Source organism: Mus musculus, chromosome 8 (genome assembly GCF_000001635.26).
Source record: "Mus musculus strain C57BL/6J chromosome 8, GRCm38.p6 C57BL/6J".
In the NCBI taxonomy this organism is placed as follows: Eukaryota; Metazoa; Chordata; class Mammalia; order Rodentia; family Muridae; genus Mus; species Mus musculus.
The window spans coordinates 40,904,237-40,926,764 of record NC_000074.6 but is presented as its reverse complement, the minus strand read 5'-3'; the positions used below and the strand labels follow the sequence as shown (position 1 = coordinate 40,926,764).

At 41.7% G+C, this 22,528-nt stretch overlaps 2 protein-coding genes across 7 annotated transcripts in view; both read right to left on the bottom strand.

Annotated features, from left to right (window-relative positions):
* The window catches only part of Pdgfrl (platelet-derived growth factor receptor-like), a 64,550-nt gene extending 64,018 nt beyond the window's left edge, over positions 1-532 (bottom strand). The window contains exon 1 of the mRNA NM_026840.3: positions 340-532. Within this exon, the coding sequence (NP_081116.3) occupies positions 340-394 (55 nt within the window). The 5' untranslated portion in view covers positions 395-532. The remainder of the gene's footprint in view (positions 1-339) is intronic.
* Positions 533-4,694: 4,162 nt separating this feature from the next.
* Positions 4,695-22,528, bottom strand: part of Slc7a2 (solute carrier family 7 (cationic amino acid transporter, y+ system), member 2) — a 59,730-nt gene continuing 41,896 nt past the window's right edge. For 4 of the 6 annotated variants that reach the window (XM_006509253.4, NM_001044740.2, XM_006509252.4 and 1 more), the window contains exons 5-12: positions 22,186-22,319; positions 21,038-21,260; positions 18,570-18,709; positions 15,668-15,770; positions 14,080-14,285; positions 12,636-12,802; positions 11,737-11,845; positions 4,695-10,427 (exon numbers count right to left, since the gene is read on the bottom strand). In XM_006509253.4, the coding sequence (XP_006509316.1) occupies positions 10,231-10,427; positions 11,737-11,845; positions 12,636-12,802; positions 14,080-14,285; positions 15,668-15,770; positions 18,570-18,709; positions 21,038-21,260; positions 22,186-22,319 (1,279 nt within the window). In that variant the 3' untranslated portion in view covers positions 4,695-10,230. Of the gene's footprint in view, positions 10,428-11,736; positions 11,846-12,635; positions 12,803-14,079; positions 14,286-15,667; positions 15,771-18,230; positions 18,368-18,569; positions 18,710-21,037; positions 21,261-22,185; positions 22,320-22,528 lie in introns of all 6 variants that reach the window. The other 2 variants (NM_007514.3, XM_006509251.4) reach the window with 1 other exon arrangement.

Below are 22,528 nucleotides of genomic sequence, written 5' to 3'. Positions count from 1 at the left end.
CGAGCCACTGCGGGCGCGCCATCAGACCGACACGTTGACACAGGGGGCTGGACCAGGCTCCGTCTGGGGAAGATGGGGTAGATCGGTTCGATCGCCTGTGGCTTTCTGATAAGGCTAGAGAAGTCCTGATAGGCTCTTTCGGTCAGTGCAACCGCCGCCTTCACAGGAGTTCTTCAGGGCGATGGGGGAAAGGAAAAGAAGAAAGGGGACCCTTCTAGGACGAGCCAGGTACACCGGAAGGTGACCAGCGCTGGGGACGATCCCTATGGCCAAAAGTTAGAGGAGTTGCTGAGAGAATCTCGGACTGGGCGAAGGCGGTCAGAAGCCAGAGTCACTCACCATCTTCCAGCGCTTCGTGTAGCAACAGAAGTCCGAGCAGCAGCCAAAACTTCATCTTCAGGGCTGGTGACCTGCAGAATAGTTCAGGACTGCAGACGGCGCGACAGGCTGTCCAGGGCAGGGCAGGGGCGCAGAGGGGAGGCGGCGCCTGGGACACCACAGCTGGAGGATTCGGTTTCACTGGGGGAAACACAATTTGGGGGAAAAAAAAGAAGATTAAAAAAAATTTTTTTCCCCTGTGTAATGTGATCTCTTCTGCCCCCTGGTGGAGTGGTGACGGATAGAGCTATTACCAAGCACTGGGAAGACAAATGACTAGGAAGGCCTAAGGTGACCTAGATGATGGAATCAGGAATCAGTCCACCTTCTCTGGTAGGGTCTTGCTTCTTAGCAAAAAAGTGCGTCTTAAGTTTCTCTTGGTCCCCAGGTGTTCTCTTACTTGCACTAAAAAAAAAAAAAAAAAAAAAAATGGGTTTGCTATCGCATTAAAAAATATTGTTGGTTGTGGCTGCTCCTTTTAGGCCTGGTCAGAGACAGGGTAAGAGCGCATCTAGTCCTGGACCTGATGAACCTGCGCATCTTATGCAGGTGAAGGAGCTGTCATAGTGGGGAGGGACGGGGCTGCCTGTCTGCAGTCAGAGGGGCTCACAGCAACTGCTTGTATGAGCTTAACAAATGGAGAACCAGAGAGAAGAGAGGAGACGGGAGGATAAGCAGATAGCGGGAACAGTATGGGGAAAGAACTGGACTTCCGGTTGCGGTAGAGCGGGCTGTCAGTGTGGACCTAAGTCTAGAAAGGCCTTTTAAGAACCCCTCCGAGTACGCTGGGAGGAAATATGCGCCCAATGGAGGAGAAGAGCATTATTAGCAGTCCTGGGCCATCAAAAGTCAGAGTGAAATGTTAGTCCTTCTCTTATATGGTTTTTATTTTTTTGCCCATGGATTGTTTTCTAAATAGTATTTTAATTATACATCTTAGTGTTTTCTATGACTAAGATTCTCATTGCTCCTTTTGGTCTTACTTAGTTAAAAAAAAATCCCTTCAAACTAGTGCACACTATTAAGAATTTGCTTAGAAAAATAAACTTAAAAAAAAAACTAAATATTGGGCATTCCTTGCTTGTTCCCTAAATAAAGACATTTAACTTCTCAAAATAATCTTCCATCTAAATAGAATCAAGACGGATTACAAAATTATTATTTTTTTAAAGTCAGACATTTCTTATTTGTTTGAGGTCTCTCTACTTTGCCCTTGCTGTCCTTGAACACACCATAGAGAGGCCTCTAACTCACAGAGATCCACCTGCCTCTGCACCCTGCAAGTACTGGAACTAAAGGTGGGTGCCCCCGTGCTTGTCAAAACAGGAGCAATGAGAATCTTAGTCATAGAAAACACTAAGATGTCTACTTAAAATAACTACTGCTAATGCCGCTTCTACTCCATTGGGCGCATATTTCTGCCAGCGTACTCTGAGGGGTTCTTAGAAGCAATGTCAAAATCTTTGCTATTCCCCAAGTCAGTCATCAAAGGTAACATAGGGTAAGACAAGGACCCCAGCTACATAATTTCCATGAGGCAAAAAGAAATGACCTTTTCAATGCCAGGAAGCATCAGGTGATAAAGACGTACCATTATCGGCTGCATACTTGCAGCAAAAGCCATCCAATGACAGGGGAACTAAAAAGCAGGAACTTCTGGTCTAAGATTGCCTGCCGCTGCCTCTCCTACCTCTGCTGCAGAGTTTCAGTGATTCATGTTTTCCTGTGTATCCAAAGAGTGCCTCTTACGAGTTGTTTATATACATACCCTCATGTCAATGTAAGCCACTTCAGAAACATTTGTCGTGCAAGCCTGACTTTTCTTGGGCTGTGAAACTCTTGGTGCTTACACATGAGCAGTTTGGGGAAGACTCTGGCATCTTGGAGAATCACTGATTAGAGAATAATAGAACCCCGAACCATGACAGTTTCTCTTTGATTTGGAACAACAGGTAGCCTTGAGTTTGCCTGGATGGCCTTTGTCTTCCAGTTGGCTGCTCCTGTCTTAAGTGCATCGAAAAGAAATCTGAAAGTTTTGACATAGTGTCTATAAGCTACTACTAGAAAGCTTCGAATGGCAGGACAGTGTTTTTGAATACTTCTCTACTTTGACCTACATTAAAAGACAAATGGAGGTAATGGGTTTGTATTTGCTTGGCCCAGGGAGTGGCACACTTAGGAGGTGTGGTCTTGTTGGAGTAGGTGTGTCACTGTGGGCATGGGCTTAAGACCCTCATCCTAGCTGCCTGGAAGTCAGTCTTCCACTAGCAGCCTTCAGATGAAGATGTAGATCTCTCAGCACCTGCCTCTCCATGCCTGCTTGGATGTTGCCATGTTCCCACCTTAATGATAATGGACTGAACGTCTGAACCTGTAAGCCAGTCACAACTGAATGTTGTTCTTATAAGAGTTCCCTTGGTCATGGTGTCTGTTCACAGCAGTAAAACCCTAACTACGACATGGGCCGATGGGATTATTTTTGTGTGTTTTGGAGAAATCTTTAAGTTACTTTGTGAAATATGGAGATGTAGCATAATCCCTCAGCAATGCAGACTTTGAGGCCTTAGACACAGAAGGGCACACACCTACAGACTAACTATTCAGGAGGCGGAAAATAATAGGGTCTCTTGGGCCCAAGTCCAAGGCTACCCTTGGCAACATAGTGGACCATCACAAACAAAACAAAGCCTTACTGAAGAGACTTGATACCTATTTAATAATTATTGTTACATACAAGTGTGTGTGTGTGTGTGTGTCTTGTTCAGCCTTTATAATGTCACTTGTATATTTTCAGGGCTATTTGATAACCAATTGTTCTCCTCCCTGGGGGAGACTCAGTAGGAACTAGCGAGCTACACAAAAGAACTTCACAATTAAACAAGGTGTCCCAAGAGACCTATACTTTAGATGTCTTAGGATCATGTTAAGAAACTCTTTGACCTTTTCCTTCCCTTTAATAGGTAGACTTATTATTGGGAAATGTTTATCTACTAGGCTGAAAAAGTTAATAAATTTTTCATTTCCATACTAACCACCAATTATCGTAAGCTGTTACTCTTGGATATTTACATGGCCCCAAATGCTAATGCACTCAAGGTTTCGTCTCTAAGTATTGGTACTATTGAGACTGACTGGATCACCAGGGTACTGACTTTAGCAACGGGGTTAATCTATTGAGAAGTCCATAGCTGAACAGGCTCTTAGGAGGTGGAGCCTGGTTAAGGAAGTGGGTCATTGTGGATGTCTTTGCTTGTTTCTGCCCCTTGCTCTGTCTCTTAGCTTCCAGGCTGCCTGTAGCAGCTTTTCCTCTACCACACCTTTCTTCCATGATGTGCAGACCCAGAAACGGAACCAAGTGACCATGGATTGAAACCTTAGAAATCATGGGCCAAAATGACTCTCTCTTCCTATCACATACATTGTGTGCATGTGCATGTGTGCTATAGAAGGGCACACTCCTGTGCACATGCATTTGGAAGGCAGATGAACATGCGAGTGCTCTTTTCTATCTTCTCACCTTATTTTTGAGATAGTCTCTCATGGAACCCAGGATTACCATTTAGGATAGATTAGGGACTTCCTAAGATCTGCCTGCCTCACCCAGAACATTACCTCCAGTTCTGGGATTCTAGGCACATCTGGCCATGTCTAGCTTTAACATGAGTGCTGGAAACTACTTCTTGGGTGCTTCTCTTCACAGAAGTGCTCTTACCCACCACCAAACCATCTCCATATCTGCTTATCAAGTATTTTCTAGTGATCAGACAGACAGAGGAACTTTCTGAAGATCAATGCCAAAGTGACTAGTCCGTGTGATAGCAGTTGAAATGAGAATCTGAGTTGTGGGATCTTGCGGTGGCATACTTCAAAAACAGCTGATTATTTTCGTTATGTATCAGGACTAAAGTTTTGTGTATATTTCTCTTCTAACTCATAAGACTTGGTAGCCACAGTGTTGGCCCTCCGAGCATAATAAAATAATAACAAGGTTATTATATTATATATTATAATAACTGCATTGTGGTTCTGAGTTTTTTGTTTTTTTTTTTGGTTTTTCGAGACAGGGTTTCTCAGTATAGCCCTGTCTGTCTGTCCTGGAACTCACTTTGTAGACCAGGCTAGCCTCGAACTCAGAAATCCGCCTGCCTCTTGCCTCCTGAGTGCTGGGATTAAAGGTGTGTGCCACCACGCCTAGCTATCTGAGTTTTGAAAAGCCCTTAGATTCAGAAGAAAAAGACAAACAAAATCTCCCCTAATTTAAGTAAGTATGAAGCGTGCCTTTGTTTTGTGTGATACATATACATACTAAACCATCGTAAGTCATAATAAGGTTTATTTAAAAACACGTGGTTACATTATAAAGCATATATTACAACAGTTAAAGCAGCAAAAGTTTTTATTTACAAAGTCTAAAAAAAAGAAAAAGAGTCCAACTTTGCATGTAAAAAGGAACACCAATTGCCACTTAAAACGACACTACCAAACAACACATTCTTTACATTTGCACAAGTACTTGCAATAGGGTACTCATAAGGTTTTGTAGAAGTTCTGGATGGTTTTAGGCCTCTATGCACAATTGCTATTAAACATAACAATAACAAAATAAAGCAACGAAGCAATTTGGCACTGCCAGTGGACGTGCAAGGGAGGGGCCTAGGGACGAGGTGTGGGTACAGGAGCCTGCCTGCCCTGCAGGCAGCACAAGGCTTTTTGCAATCAGGGTCTTGGTGATGTACTGCTCACCCTGAGGCTATGAACCTGCAGGAAATACAGCAGGCCAGTCTCTACCATGCCAGTTCCAAGGCATAGCCACTTCCTTCATGAGTCACAGATATTCCTTGGTCCGTATTCATCTTAATATACTCATGAGCTATTTGGAACTGAAGTTAAGGATCTCTGATGATCTTATACTCATTACTTCCTATTCTTCCTTACTACCTAAGACACCACCAGAGTGTAACAGCAGACACCCACACAGTGCAGCCTGCCTGGCTGTGCATCACACTGGGGTCCTAGGTAATCTCTATGGGTCTGTCAGTGGTCAGACAGGCTGCTTAGAGTCCAGAAATTGTGGCAGTGGCTTCAGCTGTGGTAAGAACAGACAGGGAGAGAGCTCCTGGCCAGTCGTTGTAAAATGACTTATGCTTACATAGCAGAATACATCTGAAACCAGTAAGACCAAACTGTGAATATAAACAATCATGAATACTACAAAAGCCAACACCCACACCAGGAACACAACAATAGAAACAGGCCTCTTAAAATCCACACTGTTATTTCAAATTCTTTAAATATAAGTAGACAAGGAAAACAAAGTCTTAGCTAAACAATAACGTCTAGCAGCCTTATTTATTTTCACATCTAGAGTTAAGGTGATCTTTGCTGGCATTACTGGCTACATGAATTTCAGCACGTTCCCTTGATATGTAAAATAGAAAAGGGACAGAAGGCACTTCCTGTAGGAGGCACTGTGTTGGTACTAGCAGAAAGGGACAGTCAACGTCACTCATCTCACCAGCCCCAAGCCCTACATAGTAGGTGACTGTGAACCATTTGTGAAGAACACTCTGAAGATTCTAAACCCAACCTGTTAAAGTGCTGCTAAAGTTGTATTTTGAGGACTAGCATTTGAAGTGTATCTGGAGAAATCCCTAGCAGTGTAGCCAGGAAGCAAGAGATGGGGTCTCGGTGCAACTTCATCATCTAGGTGGCAATTTGGGGATATACTCTGATTATTATTATTAATTATTATTATTTTTGGTTTTTCGAGACAGGGTTTCTCTGTATAGCCCTGGCTGTCCTGGAGCTCACTTTGTAGACCAGGTTGGCCTTGAACTCAGAAATCTGCCTGCCTCTGCTGGGATTAAAGGCGTGCGCCACCACACCTGGCTTTACACCATCACCACACACACACACACACACACACACACACACACACACACACACACACACTCCAGATCTAAGAAGGGAGAAGGTAAGGTGCGAGTATTTCCTCTGATCCCTTGGCACTGTAAGGTAAGCCAGTCACGTCCCTTCTTCACCTGTGCTAAATGTTCAAGCTTACAAAGCAATTTAGTGACAATTCTGCTGACTCACAGTGCTTTATGAGAAAACATGTTTTTGTTTTTGTTTTTTCAAGATAGGGTTTCTCTGTGTAGCCCAGGCTGTCCTGGAACTCACTCTGTAGACCAGGCTGGCTTCGAACTCAGAGATCGGCCTGCTTCTGTCTCTCGAGTGCTGGGATTAAAGGCACTGGAAGAAAACATTTTAAAACAACTACCTGCAAACAGGCAGGACTTAGAAATACTTGATAAAAATTAAAACTAGATAACCTTTTATTCTTTAGGGAGATGATTTGTTTACTCTTCAGAAGCTGGGGTTGTTTTTAAATCAATTACAGTTAATACTAAAGTTAACATCAACAATAGTTTCAATGTTGATTTTCCATATTAATGTTGATATATATGTTTATAATCTTTCGGTTATTTAGTTTTATTGACATTTTTTTTAATCACTAAGGAAAACAAAATTAAGATATTTGAGACCACCTCAAAGGTTCTAGTAAGTTTTTCTCAGGAGTTTCTAAACTTGAATTCCCAAAAGCACCCTTAAAGAGCTGTTACAAGACAATCTCACTGCAAATCCCAACAGCACAGTTCTTAGGATAAGAAGAAAGAAAGCAGCGAAGGAAGAAATCCAAGTTGCCTTTGCTTGTCATAATGAATAGGATGTGTAAGCATCTGAGATTCTGGGTGTTTGCTCGCTAGTCAAATCTACACACAATATTTAGGTGACCCTAAGGCAGAGACTAGGACGTTTTGTACCAAGTGTGCTGAACTCATGTGTACAAGGACAAGGTTGGCAAAGAGCAGGTAGTGCTAGCATTCCCTGTGGGTCAGAAACAGTGCGACAGAAACAAAACGAAAGTCTCAAGGCCTCAGGTTCTACTCCATTCAGATTCCAAAGCGCCTGTCACTAGAGTTTAGTGACTTCATATTAGAAATATGATAAATATGTCTTAAAGAATCTATCTATAGAAAACATATACATATAAAATTGTATATCTTAAAATAGCTTAAAATCTAAATTATCTATTAGTATAAAACATTAAGCTCTCTCCACATCAATTGGGTTTTTAAAAAAAATCTATGTAACAACATCTTATCCAAAGCTCATCATAAACTCAACTTACTTACACACTGATAGCCAATCCCTGCACAAACACACACACACACAGACATATGTTAATGTGTTTATAAACACTATACACACAGACATGCTGCCCATTCGGTTCTTCACAGGAAAGGAAAAGGCACGGTCACTGAGATAGCATGTCTTTACAGACATTCATGTTTCCAACGTGCTCTGGTGTGAACATATTGAGCTAGATTCTGCCCCTGACTGCACACACAGTGGGCACAATACTTGAGGCTGCCTTCCACAGCCTGAATGAATCTGGTTTTGTTACAGTAAGAAATCTAGGAATTCATATATGAAACTGCTCACATTTCCTGTGTGAAGGGCACTGCTGGAACAGTAAGGATTTTTATTTAAATTAATTTTTTGGAGAATATTATACAAGAGTAAAGTATTCTGATAATTTCTACCTTCTCCTTTCCCCTCCAATCCCCCCACTCCTTATGACACCCATAACCTCTTCTTTATTATTGTTACATATTGTTTGTATGCCTCTGTGTGTGTGTAACTTGTTGAGTCCAATTAGTGCTGCTTGTATGTGTAAGTGTTTAATGTTGACTATTTGGGATTAGATAAGCTATCATGGGGCTCGTCCCTGATTCTCCCTCTCCGAGCAGCCATCAATGACATCAATTCCTGATCATGCCTATCGTCCTTCCCAAACTATTTTAGCCCTTGTTCATCCAACTCCTCCTCTGTAAAGCACGCAGTTAGAAAGGGTGGCTGGCCTTCAGATTTTACCACTTGTACCCTGGAAATTTTGGAATGTCAGCACTAAGTTCTGGGTCAAGGATGCATCCCTGACAACCAGGATCCCAGAACCTTTGCCTGCTGATCTGAGAGCTAATCACAATGAACGTCAGCTTATGCCAAAGAGCACCAGTAAAATAAATGATCTCTTAGAAGAACTATGGGAAGCAACCATCTTCTTTGTCTACGGATTATGCAGGGCAACTAGCATTTGTGGTCTCCTGGGAGTGCCACACCTGAAAAGTGTCTAGCTCTAGATTTAGCCAATAAACCATTTAATTATTTATACAAGGTTAATTCATGATGAATAAGCATGACTGGGTGTTTCTGATCCACTATCAGAGAACCCTATAAAGGAAAAGTGTAGCAACCAGAGAATCTTAAATTTAAAAGTTTATTTAATCATATACAAAGGTCACTGTGCTTTTAATCCAGTTTGGTTATTTAGCTCGAAGTTTTAGATAATTGTGTTCTGAAAGTAATGGATGATTTATTGTTGAGAGGCTTTGTGTGGTCCTTTAAAAGCAAATGAAATAAAAACAGCTAAATGGTCAGGCAGTGGTGGCACACGCCTTTAATTCCAGCTACTTGGGAGGCAGAGGCAGGTGGATTTCTGTGAGTTCAAGGTTAGTCTGGTCTATAGAGTGAGTTCCAGGGCTACATAGAAAGAACCTGTTTCGAAAAACAAACAAACAAACAAACAAACAAACAAAGAAATAAAGACAGGGAGAAAATAAATTTATAAGTGCTAAATGATGAGATAGGGTAGGAGATAGATAGGAGAATCTCTAAACATTTCTAAAAGAAATATCAGAGGAAAATTAGGTTTAAAATCCTTCAACTGGGCTCAAGCGCCCTGTGAGACTGGACTAAGGGCATTTTCCTATACCCCTCCATCTGTGTCTTTTTTGTCCACAGTAAAAAAAGAATTTGCTACCACACTCGTTTTCATCCAGATCAAAGGAAAGATGAGAAACAAAAGACTGGGTTCTGTGATGAAGGAGCAGACGCTGAGCTGTGATTAGGTCTGAAGTAATGGGAAACAGCCTGAACCAGTCTACCAAATGTGTGATTCGGAGGCCTATTCTGCCTTCAGTCTCTGCCAAGCATCTTTGTAAGTCATCTGATCTTCTGAAGCCACTGGAACTACGTTCACTCTCTGGCTTAAAGGGTCCCAAGTAGGCCACGGTACCTTTCCTGAGACTTTCAAGGAGTTGATGGGTATATCATTTACAGCAGGTAGAAGTGTTAAATTTAAGGACCAAGGCTCTCAAAACCAGGATTGGCCATCTCCAGCCACAGACTACCTCTTCATCTTGTCATACAGAGGAAAGAAACACTCTCCCTGGCCGTTTAAGAAAGCTGTCTTAGCAAGTAGGAGAAGGATATATGCATTACAATGTATAGACAATGCCCATTCCTTGTCCCTTCCCCACCCATGACCACTGTTAAACATCCTGACAGGGGATGGCATTTCAGTATGTTTAAACTGATGGTCATATACCTAATAAAGAAACCACCACTATTTCCCCAGCCACCTAGGACATATACAGAATACATCTCTATTCAGCAATATACTGTTTACTAGTGTGTGCAGTATATGCCACCAATTACCATGCTGGAATTATGTCACAGACTAATAACCAACAACATTGAACACTCACATCGCAGACATACATGTACGCACACGGACATACTGTTTTGGGGATACATATAGCTGAGGAGTGCTCTCAGGCAGTCTCCTCAGACACAGAATCCACCATCTGAAGAGAAGCTGTCTGGAGGAGGAAGTACAAGTTAGGCAAGCCATGTCCACAGCAGACCCACGACAGCCCAGCACGATGGTGGCATCCGGCCACAGTGTACTCATTGTTAAGGTATGCGTGGTAAGACCGAGGGCCAGCATCAACATTCACTTGTCTTTTCATGAAGTATGAAAGGTAAGCTGAGGTTTCTTTGGTGATGGTCATTTGCTTGCATGGCGGACTTTTCTTCTGTTGCTGCATTGATGTTGTCTGAAAAGGCATCCTCATCGTCTTCTTCATCCCTGGGGTTACCCTCCAAGCTGTGTCTAATGCCATAGGCGAAGTAGATCAGAAAGCCTTTGGGGAGAGAAAGCGCATCAAGTGTGTTAGGAGATGTTTTAATGTGGACAACGTAATGCAGTAAGTCTCCCCCTTTCTTTCAGTGACGGCCTTAGAAAAACAGAATGTGTGCATACGGAAGATATAAATACAACCTGCTGAGCCTGCTTTTAGAACCCGTGCAGATACGGTTTCAGGGCTGACCACTCTGCACTGGACAACCAATAAGGGGCTCATCTGTGGGAGATGATATCTCTCCTCCCAGTGGTCATTAGTTGTTGCCTATAATTGTAGAGGCTATCAACTTGTACTTGAGAGTATGTGCACGTGGGGTGGCATGGGAGGGGCTAGAGGGGGAGGTACCTGGGTGGGGCTGGAAGGAGAGGAGGGAAAGCAATATAATTATATTTCAATGTAAAGTATATTTAAATAAAAAATATAAAAATCTTTAAAAAGGAAAAATAGAATACGAAGACAGATAGAAAGCACTTCTTCATTTGTGACACCCTAACCCTCCAGAATATATTTTTCTGTCAACAAGTCTTTTCAGACAACAATTATGCGGAAAATTTCTACTTACATTTTCAAAGCTCAACAGATTACCTCTAAGCACAATGATATGGTAAGGCAGAGGCTCACATTACACATGAAACCCTAGCAACGGATTATCACAGTCACGGTCAGGTAGTCTGGAAAGCATGCCCTGGGTTCACAATAGTCACAGATACTCTTCTATCTATGACTGTCAAATGGGACCCTGAGGCCTGAGCACAAAGGACTGTCACTAGCTGTGCTAACTGTGGGGGTAAAGGAGACAAGGTTTCAAATGTCCTTGGAAGATAATCACTTATAAATTTGTATGTTCCCATGCTGTAGTTCTATTTTAGAAAGCCACACAAACCTTTGGCATTGTTATGGTGAGCTTTTGAGGGCTTCATTTTCTCATTCATAAGTTGGAGAAAATAAAATCTGTGTGAATGGACCCTAGGGTTACTGAGAGACTTGATATAAAGACAGCATCTGGAGGGCTGGGGGTGTGGCTCAGTGGTATCCCAGTGGCTCAAAGGCCTGAGATAGCATGTGTGGGGCCTGGGCTGAGTCCTTAACACAAAAAGAAAGAAGAATAAACACAAAAGGAAAGAAGAATAAAGAAAAGATACCTGAAAAATAAGGAAACAAAAATGCTGAGATGTTCTTGGAAGTCGGATTGGAAGGAAATTAACAGAGCTTTTAGTTTTAGGGAAGGAGGTTCCCTACATTCTTGTATCCATGGCCCACAGAGCAAGGTGAACCTAAGTCCAGGAGCATAACGCATTGCAAGACCTACCAAGCGCCATCCAGATGCTGAATCTGATCCAAGTGTCCGCACTTAACTGGACCATCAAGTAAATGTTGACCAGGATGCTGAAGGCCGGCAGAAACGGTAAGAACGGGACCTGTGGGAAGAAACATCCTTTGAATACGGTGCTACCGTGAGAGCGCACTCTCCAAGTTATTCTGAGGCAGTGCCAATATCTGACACACTGTGTCACTAAGCACCAGTTCTGTAGGAAGTAGTGAAAGGAAAGTCACTTTCACATTACTTGCTGAAGATGACAGAAACAGCGACACCTGCAGACACCGTCAAGACAGCCTAGGGCTTAGATATCAGTGTAGCTGAGAGTTCACTGGTCTCATTCCGCCATCAATAGCAAGTGCCTCTGGAGCTCTAGGTACCTATAGCATCCTGCGGGGGTCCTCTCAGGAAGTGCTGTTCATATTCAAGCTTCCTCCTAGTTCCAGTGGGGCAGGATAATTTAGTTTGCAAAGGGAGGGGCTAAATCCTCACAAGAGGGCTCCAATTTTCTGAAAATAAAATCCTCAAGTTATCTTCCTTCATCCTATTATTTAATTTTAATTTTTAGTACTTGGGAATAAACCCAGAATGTCATAAATAATTTTCCTAATACTATAGACTGTTTAACACAAAATCTATTCCCTCTATATATGTTTGTATGGACAAGTGCATGCATGTATGTATATATTATATATAATGCATGCATGCTCAAGTTTTTGATAAGGTGAGTCAGACAGTTCATTGTTCACGTACTGTTACTAAAAGGGATTCATCAAAGAACTCCGACACTCTCGTTCACTGCTTAGACTTGTTTAGACAAATGAAACACGCCGGGAGAAAACACACAGAGTGTACACAGCAATTAGGATTGTAATTATTATTTCACATACCATGAAGGCTACTTTTTGCTGATTCTGTGGCTGCCTCCAAATGGTCAGAATGACGGCAACGCAGAGGACAAGGAACAGGGCGAGAAGAGCCAGGCTCCAGGCTTCCAGTCTGGCAATGGCCTGGACGCCATACGTGGTTAGAATACTCAAGCCCAGGATGAGGAAAGCTATGGAGGTCAGAACAGAAGGCAGAGTCGGTACACATCCTTTCCCTGTGTTTCTCAGTCCTAGTGGGTTGCCCTGCTATAACAGCAAGTTCTTCACCATCTTCTTTGCCATACACACACCCCACTTCCTTTTCCATTGGGAAAAAGAGATGGCCCACTACACCCATCTAAGGATAATGTACATGTTCTCATTTCTGATTTCTATGAAGGCATCTACCTCCCCATTTGGCACTAACACCTTGCTTTGTCTGTCACGTGACTAGGGTTCCTCATTTCCTATTCGCAGACTGTATGGATAGGGTGGTTGTTGTGGTACACAGCTTCCAGTTTTTTTCAAATGAGAAATAGCAACTTTACTTACATTAAGCTATTATAAAGATTATTTGTAAATGCAAACAAATAATCTCACATGATCTGAATCTTTATCATATTCTAGGCAGGTTTCTTCTGACCATCGAGTATGCAATAAAAACCCCTCCCACTCACTCTCAGAGAAACCTCCTCTGATCTGCCATGGGCTTACTGTTCAATCCTGAAGAGCAAGGTAAATCTCTCACTCCCCTGAGTGTCCGGAATAGTACCAGGCACACAGACAACACCCAGTAGATGTCACTCAACATATGGATAACTAGGCAACGTCAACTGAGCAAACAAATCTTTCCTAGTTTATTTCCCAACACCATTGGGATCTGTTTTGTTATTTGACCTGATCTTTTTTTAACACAAAGAATACCCTAAGCCAAATGAAATGTGCCAGTTTGTAATTCTGCCACTTTACTGTAGGGATTTCTTGCTTTTGTGTGCATGAGTGGGGCTGTGCAAACACGTGTGCCATAGTGTGTATGTGGAGATCCAAAGATAACCTTGGGTGTTGGCCACCACCTCCCACCTTGTTTGAGGCAGAGTCTCTTATTTGTCACCAAGTACAGCAAGCTAGCTGACATGCAAGCTAGTGGGGAGTTCTCTTTCTACCTCCCATCCTGCCAGAGCCACGCTGCTCTTACGGGCATGCACTTCCTCATTCAGCTTCCCATGGGTCTTGGAGATCTTAACCCAGAACCTCACACTTGAACAGCACACGCTTTACCTACAGAGCCATGTCTCCGGTTGACAGATACTCAACATAACACAACCTCACCTCCCAGTGCCTCTGTAGGTATAAAGTTCACAGCTCAAAATGCCAACATATCCCAGGGCAATGTGAGGCTGGGTCTATAAGCACTGGTTCTCCACATCCACATCTGTTGGGCCTTTCAACATCTGCTGTCAAGACTTACCCAGGAATCCCACCAGAAAGCTCACAAGGGAAGCCGACTGTCGTGTGGGCAGGGCAGAGGGGCTGAAGAGGGTTCGTAGGCTGAAACCCTGTCCTTGCAGCATGGTGACCTGGGACTCGCTCTTCAAAGTCGCATTGGTACATGATTCCAGAGTTTCTTTCTCAGGGGTGTATTTGGGCTGGTCATAACACAAGCCAGGTTGGTACCTATCCCCAAATAAATATTGGTTGGTGTCTTTAATCGAATTGGCCCAAAATGAACCTATCACCTAAAACTCTTCGGTGAGACAGTTTACAAATTCAGTGTGTACAGTCGGGTGACACTTCTCATGATTCCAATGCACAGTGTGCTGAGCCAGGCTACAAACCTCTTCCATAAAACACCCACAACTCTGAACTCCTCATCGTTTCTTAATTAAAAAGTTGTACAATAGATGCCAAAAAAATAAAGTTAAAATTAAAGGTGAAGCAATTATGGCAACAAGATGGTATCTGAAGGCTCTGATGCCCAGTTGGATCATGACTCACAGGAAGAGCACAGAAACAGCCACCGGCTATGGAGTGCACTGTCCCTTGGCTTGGGATTCTAAGGCTGTGTCATAGTCAGTCCCTCTGGCCATGTTTCTTTATTGCCAGCCTGATTTATCTAGCTTCATCCAGATAAGCTCACACAGGTACTTGGCCACCTAGCTATTGGGGAACCAGTTTCTTGTTATTTGGCCTGTTCCTCTGCAGCTTACCAGTGTATTGCATGCTTCACTTCCTAGTACCCTAGGCCCTCGCTAACTTCAGAAACACTCCTCCTCCATGTAAAGAAATACATTCACTAAGGAAAATGCACAAAGGAATACAGAAGGAAGTAACAACCACCCAACAGCACCTCACATCTTTTAGCATTTTGGTACGAGTTTATCCTGGATTATACGCACACATAAACATTTATCATTTCTGAATGTAGGCTTATAATGCTATTTAAACTAATTCAAATGCTACAGTTTTGTATCTTTTGTCTATTTACTGAAATGCCAGCATTTACTACCAAAGAAGCCATTGAGTGAATGTCCCTTCATGCATGCCACTATTCGCCTGTTGATACTCAAGCCAGCTCTGCTTTCTTCGCGCTTGGCAATCTACCTTTCTCATGGGCATTCTTTACATCTCTTTGCTGGTGTCTCCTTGAGAGGGTCTTTATCGCACATATTTGGGAATAGGTACACACATATTAGGCAGATATACATTTATTGACTTGGAAGATTATTCAGGATATGTTGCTAATATAACAAAGACTGTCATGTAGTAGTCAAGACTAGGGCTCTATTGGTCAGTCTGCAAGTATTTAGAATTCTAAAAACAGAATTCTGTAGCTGCACATATTTTAGTAGACTGTTTTGTAGATGGGCCAAGCTCTTTGTAGGAGTCAAACTGGACTTGATTCTTAGCTGAAGGCCAAGTCTGCTCCCATATTCAATACTACTATTTTAATGGCATGGCCTCCCATGTTGGTGACACTGCTGCCTTTTAGAGTTCTCACTGTCCCTTCTTCCCACATCCCACCTGGTACACACTCTTGAGAACCAATAGAGACTCACCTGAGAATAAGCACACAGGCTGCCACCAGAGAGTAGGCCATGAGGGTGCCAATAGACATCATGTCCACGAGGGCCTTCAGGTCAAAAAGAAAGGCCATCACAGCTATTGGGAAACAGACAAGGAAGTGAAACCAAGGCCTCTGGTGGCATTTCTTACAGTAGTTCATTTAGTCAGGGACAAATGATTGACACTCTTCTGTTTTGGTACCAATGACAGATCATGTTACATCATAAGATGTTTACTGGGACATACAACCTGCTAACACTAAGACATCAAAGCCCCTACCTAGTTCCTTAGCAAACACTAAATACATCGGCCTTGATTATTTAAAACCTGGCCTGGCCAAGAGTAAAAATATTAGATGACAGAACACTGTGTTTTGAGGTCTCAAAAGGTAAACAAACACTACCGAGAAATGCCAGCCACTGCTGTTCACATCATAAGGAAAGCTAGGCTTCTGTATACAAGTTATGCAAGTTCTTTACTTCCCATCTATATCATGTCATATGTAGCTCAAAATATTTTAAATGGTCTTTACAAAATAATACTCGTTTTCACTGAAATTACATTTTGGACCTAGAGTAAACTCTAATCAAGGTAAAGGCTCTTTAGATGTGATGGATCAACATATGATCCTGCACAGAAGGATCCCAGCAATGCCAAAAAATAAAAGTACCTTAACATTACTGAACTTACCACACAGTGCTCCCTATCTTTGTAAACAGACAACAGCACATTCCATATATATGATACCCTACATCTATTTACAAATTTTAGAGTCTATGAGTCACTTTATCTTCAAGTCAATGATCCTAGGAAGCAGAAGATTTTTAACTACGTAAAATAGTATTTGACCACTCATTTACTTCTTTATTATTTTTGCTAAATCCAGCAACTTCTCGTGGTTTGCCTTAATAGGATTATCCCTGTCTTACAGGCAGATTGACTTATGAAGGTTATAATGGTTGGGGCTTTTTTGGCCTACAATCCTATAGTATCTTATTCTCTTTCTGACTCTGCAAGCACTTCATTACTAACATACTTATATAATGGACTATTAAAATTTCAGCATGTTTGTAATGACCACAGATAGCCAAATACTAATTATTCATATAAACTCTGTGGTATATGTTTAAAAATACAAATATGGGTGTGAGAATGTAAAATATAAAATACAATACTTTAGAAAGCATTCTATTATAATACTTTTAATTATTACCTTCATTTCTTATTAGGCTGCTAAATTACATTTTTTTTCCAAATGAAGGAGAAGTTAAATTATCTTTAAAATTCTAGACTCAACGTAGAATTATTAATGGGAAAGATTGTTACTTTATTAGGAAGTATTTATTATGACAAGGGGTATCTTTACTATCAGAGTGAACTGTATAAAATGGACTTTACACGATCTACAGTGGTGGTTCTTAGCCCTTCCTAATGCTGTGACTCTTTAATGTCGTGGCAAAATCTTCACTTTATGGGGACAAACATTTAAGCCTGAGAAAAATAAGTAATATGACCTTCCAACCTATGTCTCAAGTGTCAGATTTAGAAGATGTCTGCCAGGTAAAATGACTTTTGCAAACACTTCCTTACCTGAAAGAAAAACTAACTGGATATTTAATAAAACACTCTTGATCCCAACTGCCCAGCACTTTAGAGTCTCAAAAAAGTCAAAATGTCTATTTGACCATCTACTTCCAATACAGTTCCTCTCCATCAAGCTATAAAGCTTGCTATATCCTTTCTCTCATCAGAAACCTTAAGGCCATTCTCTGCATCAGAAACCTTAAGGCCATTCTCTCAGTCTATACTGTCCCTGGAAATTTCCACATGCTCTAAGAATCTGGCCAGAGGCAGCTGACATGGACGTCATAGCATGTCAAAATGTAGGCAGTCTGGGTTCTAGGAGTAAAATGTACATGTCCAACCTACTAAAAGACAAGTAGGTTCTGAACAAGGGATGAGCAGGCGTAAGTCTCAAGGCGCTGGGCAGCCCACTGCACTGTGGGCAGGCAGTAAATGCTCTGGGCAGCCCACTGCACTGTGGGCAGGCAGTAAATGCTCTGGGAAGCCTACTACACTGTGGGCAATGAGGACAAACGAACCACTTCAGATTATCTTGGCATTAGAGTTGACAACATTCAGCTTTTCAAAGGTCTTACAATCATTCTTTCATAATTAGTACTTCCAAAATTAGGCAATTATTCAATTTAGGTATTTTTCGGTGCCCAAATCACAATTGTATGTGCTTATTCATTAATTAGAAGAGAAATACCTAGAACATAATGGAGAATCATTAACAACACTTTGCACATTTGTTAGATGCCTGAATGGTTAACATAGTAAAATAATAGAATCCCCAATGATTAGTTAAAAATGAATTTAGTGTTTCACCATCACCGTAATTGTAAGATGTTAATCCCAATACTCATATACCAATTTATCTATGATTTCTGTCTTTAACTTACATGCACAGCATGCAGACCCTTTCTTAAGTCCATGCATGCGCTCAGCACGTTTTAGTCCAATGATGGAGAAACCCTTGTTTGTAAAGCTTACCAGAAATGACCCCTGCAGTCATCGTGGCAGCAACGGGTGACTGCCTCTTACTCACTCTTGCAAGAAATCTAAACAGTAAGCCATCCCGGGCCATGGCAAACAGAATTCGGGGTAAGGGGAACATAGAACCCAGAAGACTAGAACAGAAAAATTCATAATCCAACGTGAGTTGAGTATTATTCTCCAAGGATACTTACAGGTACACAAAGCCATAAAAACAGGAAAGGCACAAAGATATTGAACTTTATGTTAAACTCAACAGAAAAACACCTGTCCACATTTCCAGAGTTCTTGATGAAAAATGATCCCCCTTTTCTTAGTAAAAGTCAACTCTCTCACCTGCCACTGCACCCGACGACAAAGTAGCAATTACTGGTGTCTTCGTTTTGGAATTGATTTGAGCTAGACATTTGAAAAGCAACCCATCCTCCGCCATAGCATAGATTACACGAGGCATTGGGAAAATGGATCCAAGAAGACTGAGTAAAAAGCAAAGACATGCAGTATGGCAAACACATCCATGCAAGACCGCACCCAGAATAGAGACACAGTGATCGTATAACATGCTACATGACAGCCGGGACTCACATGATCTTAAAGGTCACTACTGTTGGGTATGTAAACATACCTGCCAGTAATGGCCACGTGTTACTCTTTACTTGCCCAACCAAATTAAAAGACCAAAGACAGCATTGCAAGTCATTTGTTTCTATCAATGATGGCTACTGAATTAAAAATGAATTAGACTTTGCAAAATTAAATGGTCAACCACTAAAATGTCTTAGGGTTAATAATTCAGAAAACAGAATTCCCAAATTACCAGGAAATTAAAAAGATCAATCAGTTTTATGCCACAGTAAGCCACCCATTTATGCAGTGATTACATATTTTCATATTACCATGATTTTGCATCCTATAGATTGCTCTTTGGTATATGTAATAGTTTTAAGCATTAAAATTATCAAGTCAAAAAATGGCTTAAAAATTGAACATATTATAGGTTTAGCATATAGAAGGAGCTACAGTTAAGTGTTAGTAACAATGAGGTTCAGTATGCGATTTTTGCTTAAGATAAATTGAATTATTTATGTTTATTGTTCGTGTCATTCTACTTAATATTCAGTTATGAAAGCATTTAACAACAAGAGGTAATGTACTTGTCTTTAAAATCCTATTTGGGGAGTGGGGGGCTAGCATGGTGCTTCATGCCTGAAACCCCAACGACTGAGAGGCTGAGCCAGGTGATTGCTGAATGTTTGAGGATAGCCTGGTCTTCCCAGTGACTACCAGCTCAACTGTGGCTACACAGCAAGACCTTGTCTCCCAAAATATCCATTTTCTTTATCCTTTTTTTTCCATTACTTAGAGAAGACTTTATTATTTTTGTCATTGAACCTACATAGATAGATAAGACCATACAGATTTAATACAGTGTGTAATGCTTGCACAAATGGAAAAAATAAGTCCAGCATTTCTAGACCAATATGGCTGTTGGTCTCTGTACAATGCCAACTCAACAGAATTAACTGAGAAATTTTTTTTCCAAACTTGACAGCATAACTACAGTTTCCAAAATTCAAACTATATAATGTGTAAGGACCAATCATGGTAGCACGCTATGCATCAACAGCTGATGTAGCCATAGGGGATCTTTTCACCCCCCTCAAAGATCATGGGGACACACTGGCTTTACAGTTTGGACTACAACTGTCTGGAATTCTTCTTAATGAATCTCACAAACAGCAGATTTCTGAGAAACCCAAAAAAGTAATCCCTAAACTCACTTAGTATTATTGGGACTAGAAACTAGAAACATCTTTGAAATAATAAAAAAAAAAAAGCCATGTTGATGAATCATACTAAAATTTTTTCCTAGCTTCAAACTTTTGAAAATTATTTCTAATTTATAAAAAGGAATGCTCAGGCAAAAAAAAAAAAAAAGCTTTTCTTTTGTGAGAATATTCTGCTATGATGTGTGGCCTGCATGAGGTGTTCCGCTTCAGATATGTTAACTAGACAGATATGTTAATAGACATATGAGGTTTCTGGAGACCTGAGCTATGAGCTGCGTCATAGTAAATAAGTAGCTACGGAAAAATCTGAACATTTGACATTCAAATTCCCTTGTCTTTTTACATACAGAATTACCGCTGGTAATTTCAGAATGGTAATTCTGTTTTTTTTTTAAATATATTCCATTCTGATCAGCCCTTAAAGGAGAGGGGATAAGCTTGTCACAGTTAGAAGCACATTTAGGGTTTAAAAAAAAAAATGACACAGCACATGGCTTCTACTCCCAGACACACTATTGCTTCATGGAGAATTATCCAAAGTGTCAAGTCTGCATATAGTTTCCAACTGACACAAACAATGCAGGTGAGACTGATGTCAGCTGCATAGGCACCCTAAAGGTGTCTACCATAATATGTGGTTATGTGTGACACAGACCCTCATATGTCCCAATGCTATGTATATTATTACCAAAGCTTATACCATCATTATCTTGGGGGAAAAATAGCTGACAATGACCATGTTTTTGTAATCACTCAAAGTTTCTAGACAGCAGTTCTGGGTAAATTATTCTTTGAGTACATAGCTGTTAATGTGTTCCTCATGTTGGGATATTTTTAGAATATACAGAATCAATCTTGTGGTTGCAGTGGCTCAGGCGCCAGGGCCTTCAGAGCTCAGGTCAAGCATTCTACCACTGAACTATCCCCACATCCCACAAGAGCAACTCTGAAGCCACTTGACTACACTTTGCAAGACCCCCTCAGGGCCCCAGTCCCAAGGGCAGCGCAGTGTACCTTGTTGATAAGGCGCAGAGGGAGCCTGCCGAGACAACATATTTGGCGGGGCTCCATCTGACATACTCAAACGCGACCGGGAGTGGACTTTTCTCATCCAGGAGGTAGTAAGGCATCATAAGCGTTAAAGCTGCAGAAACCCCAAAGTAAGCCATAAAGCAGACAAGTAAGGACGTCACTATTCCGATGGGGATCGCCTTTTGCGGATTCCGAACCTCTTCACCTAAGGGAACACAAACAGAGATTTGCACAGTCGGTCAAGAGTTAGATAGGTGAGGGACTTACTGTGGTCAAAGCCTCCCTGTTCTCTGTGCTCTACCCTGCTTTTGTCCCTTGCGCCTTCTTAGCGGGTTCTTTATTTCATATAAAAGAGTTCCCTTCTGCTCCTGAGGATACTTGGCTATTAGCGAAAAGAATCCAACAATCAGAGGGAGAAAAGAAGAGCAGAATATACGAGTCAGTTTCCTAGCTGCAGAGAAGGAAAAGGAGACACACGAGCATTCTTAAGTCGTTAGGTCTAGAATGACAGCTGACGTCATTTGGAAAACAGCTGCACTGGTATTCTGTAAGCTCTTGAATTTGAGGGCTTCACACAAGCCTATTCCATCTATTTATATGAGACTTCAGATTCCATTGAAAACATCAGAATATCCTTCTTGCAAGACTGACCTTTGAAGCTCTGCACATAGTCAGTTATAAGGAACTGGGAAGCTAGAAAGACTCTGGCATGAGGATTTTTGTCATTCAGAACACAGAGGAAAGAATTGTTATAATCTGCCTGGTGAGTGAAAAGGTAATTTAAGGCAATAAACGATCTGGAAAGGACAGAACCTTTAGCTAAAAGATTAAAGATGGAATTGTGCGGAGCACTGAGGATTCTCATCAGATCAGCCAGATGTGGTGTCTTAGGTGATCTTCATAATATCCTCAGGGTAGGTGCTGCTCTTGACCATACAGGAGCCAGCCCTGAGCGTTTTCTAGGCAATTGCTTCTGTGTCATAGGCAGCATGGCTTGCAGGTGGTTGAGAAGTTAGCATCCTTCCCACCCCACACCTCATCTTCTTCCCTTGCTCCTCTGCTGTACCTGTGTGGCTACCTGCTGTGGTACCCTTTGCTTCTAACTAATGAGGAGGAGGCATCCCCCTTACCCGTTGTTGCAATGCAGTCAAAGCCCACAAAGGCATAAAAGCACGTTGCAGCACCAGCCAACGTCCCTGTAAAGCCATAGGGCATAAAGCCGCCAGCCCCGTAGATGCTTGTTCCGTTCTCAGAAGGTGGTTCTCTAAAGAAAAGGACAGCCATTGTCAGCCACTTCAGGGAAACTATCTTCTGGTGTTTTCTCTCAAGCTCTCCAGCCCGAGGGAGGCTGGTGTTGCTCATTGGCTCCTTGAAGCTAAGGTATATAAAACTAAAACTTTATTCTGTTATCTTGTTCTCGGGATTTTGGTAGACTCCCTCACAATGACCCTCTATGTCACTGACATCCAACTA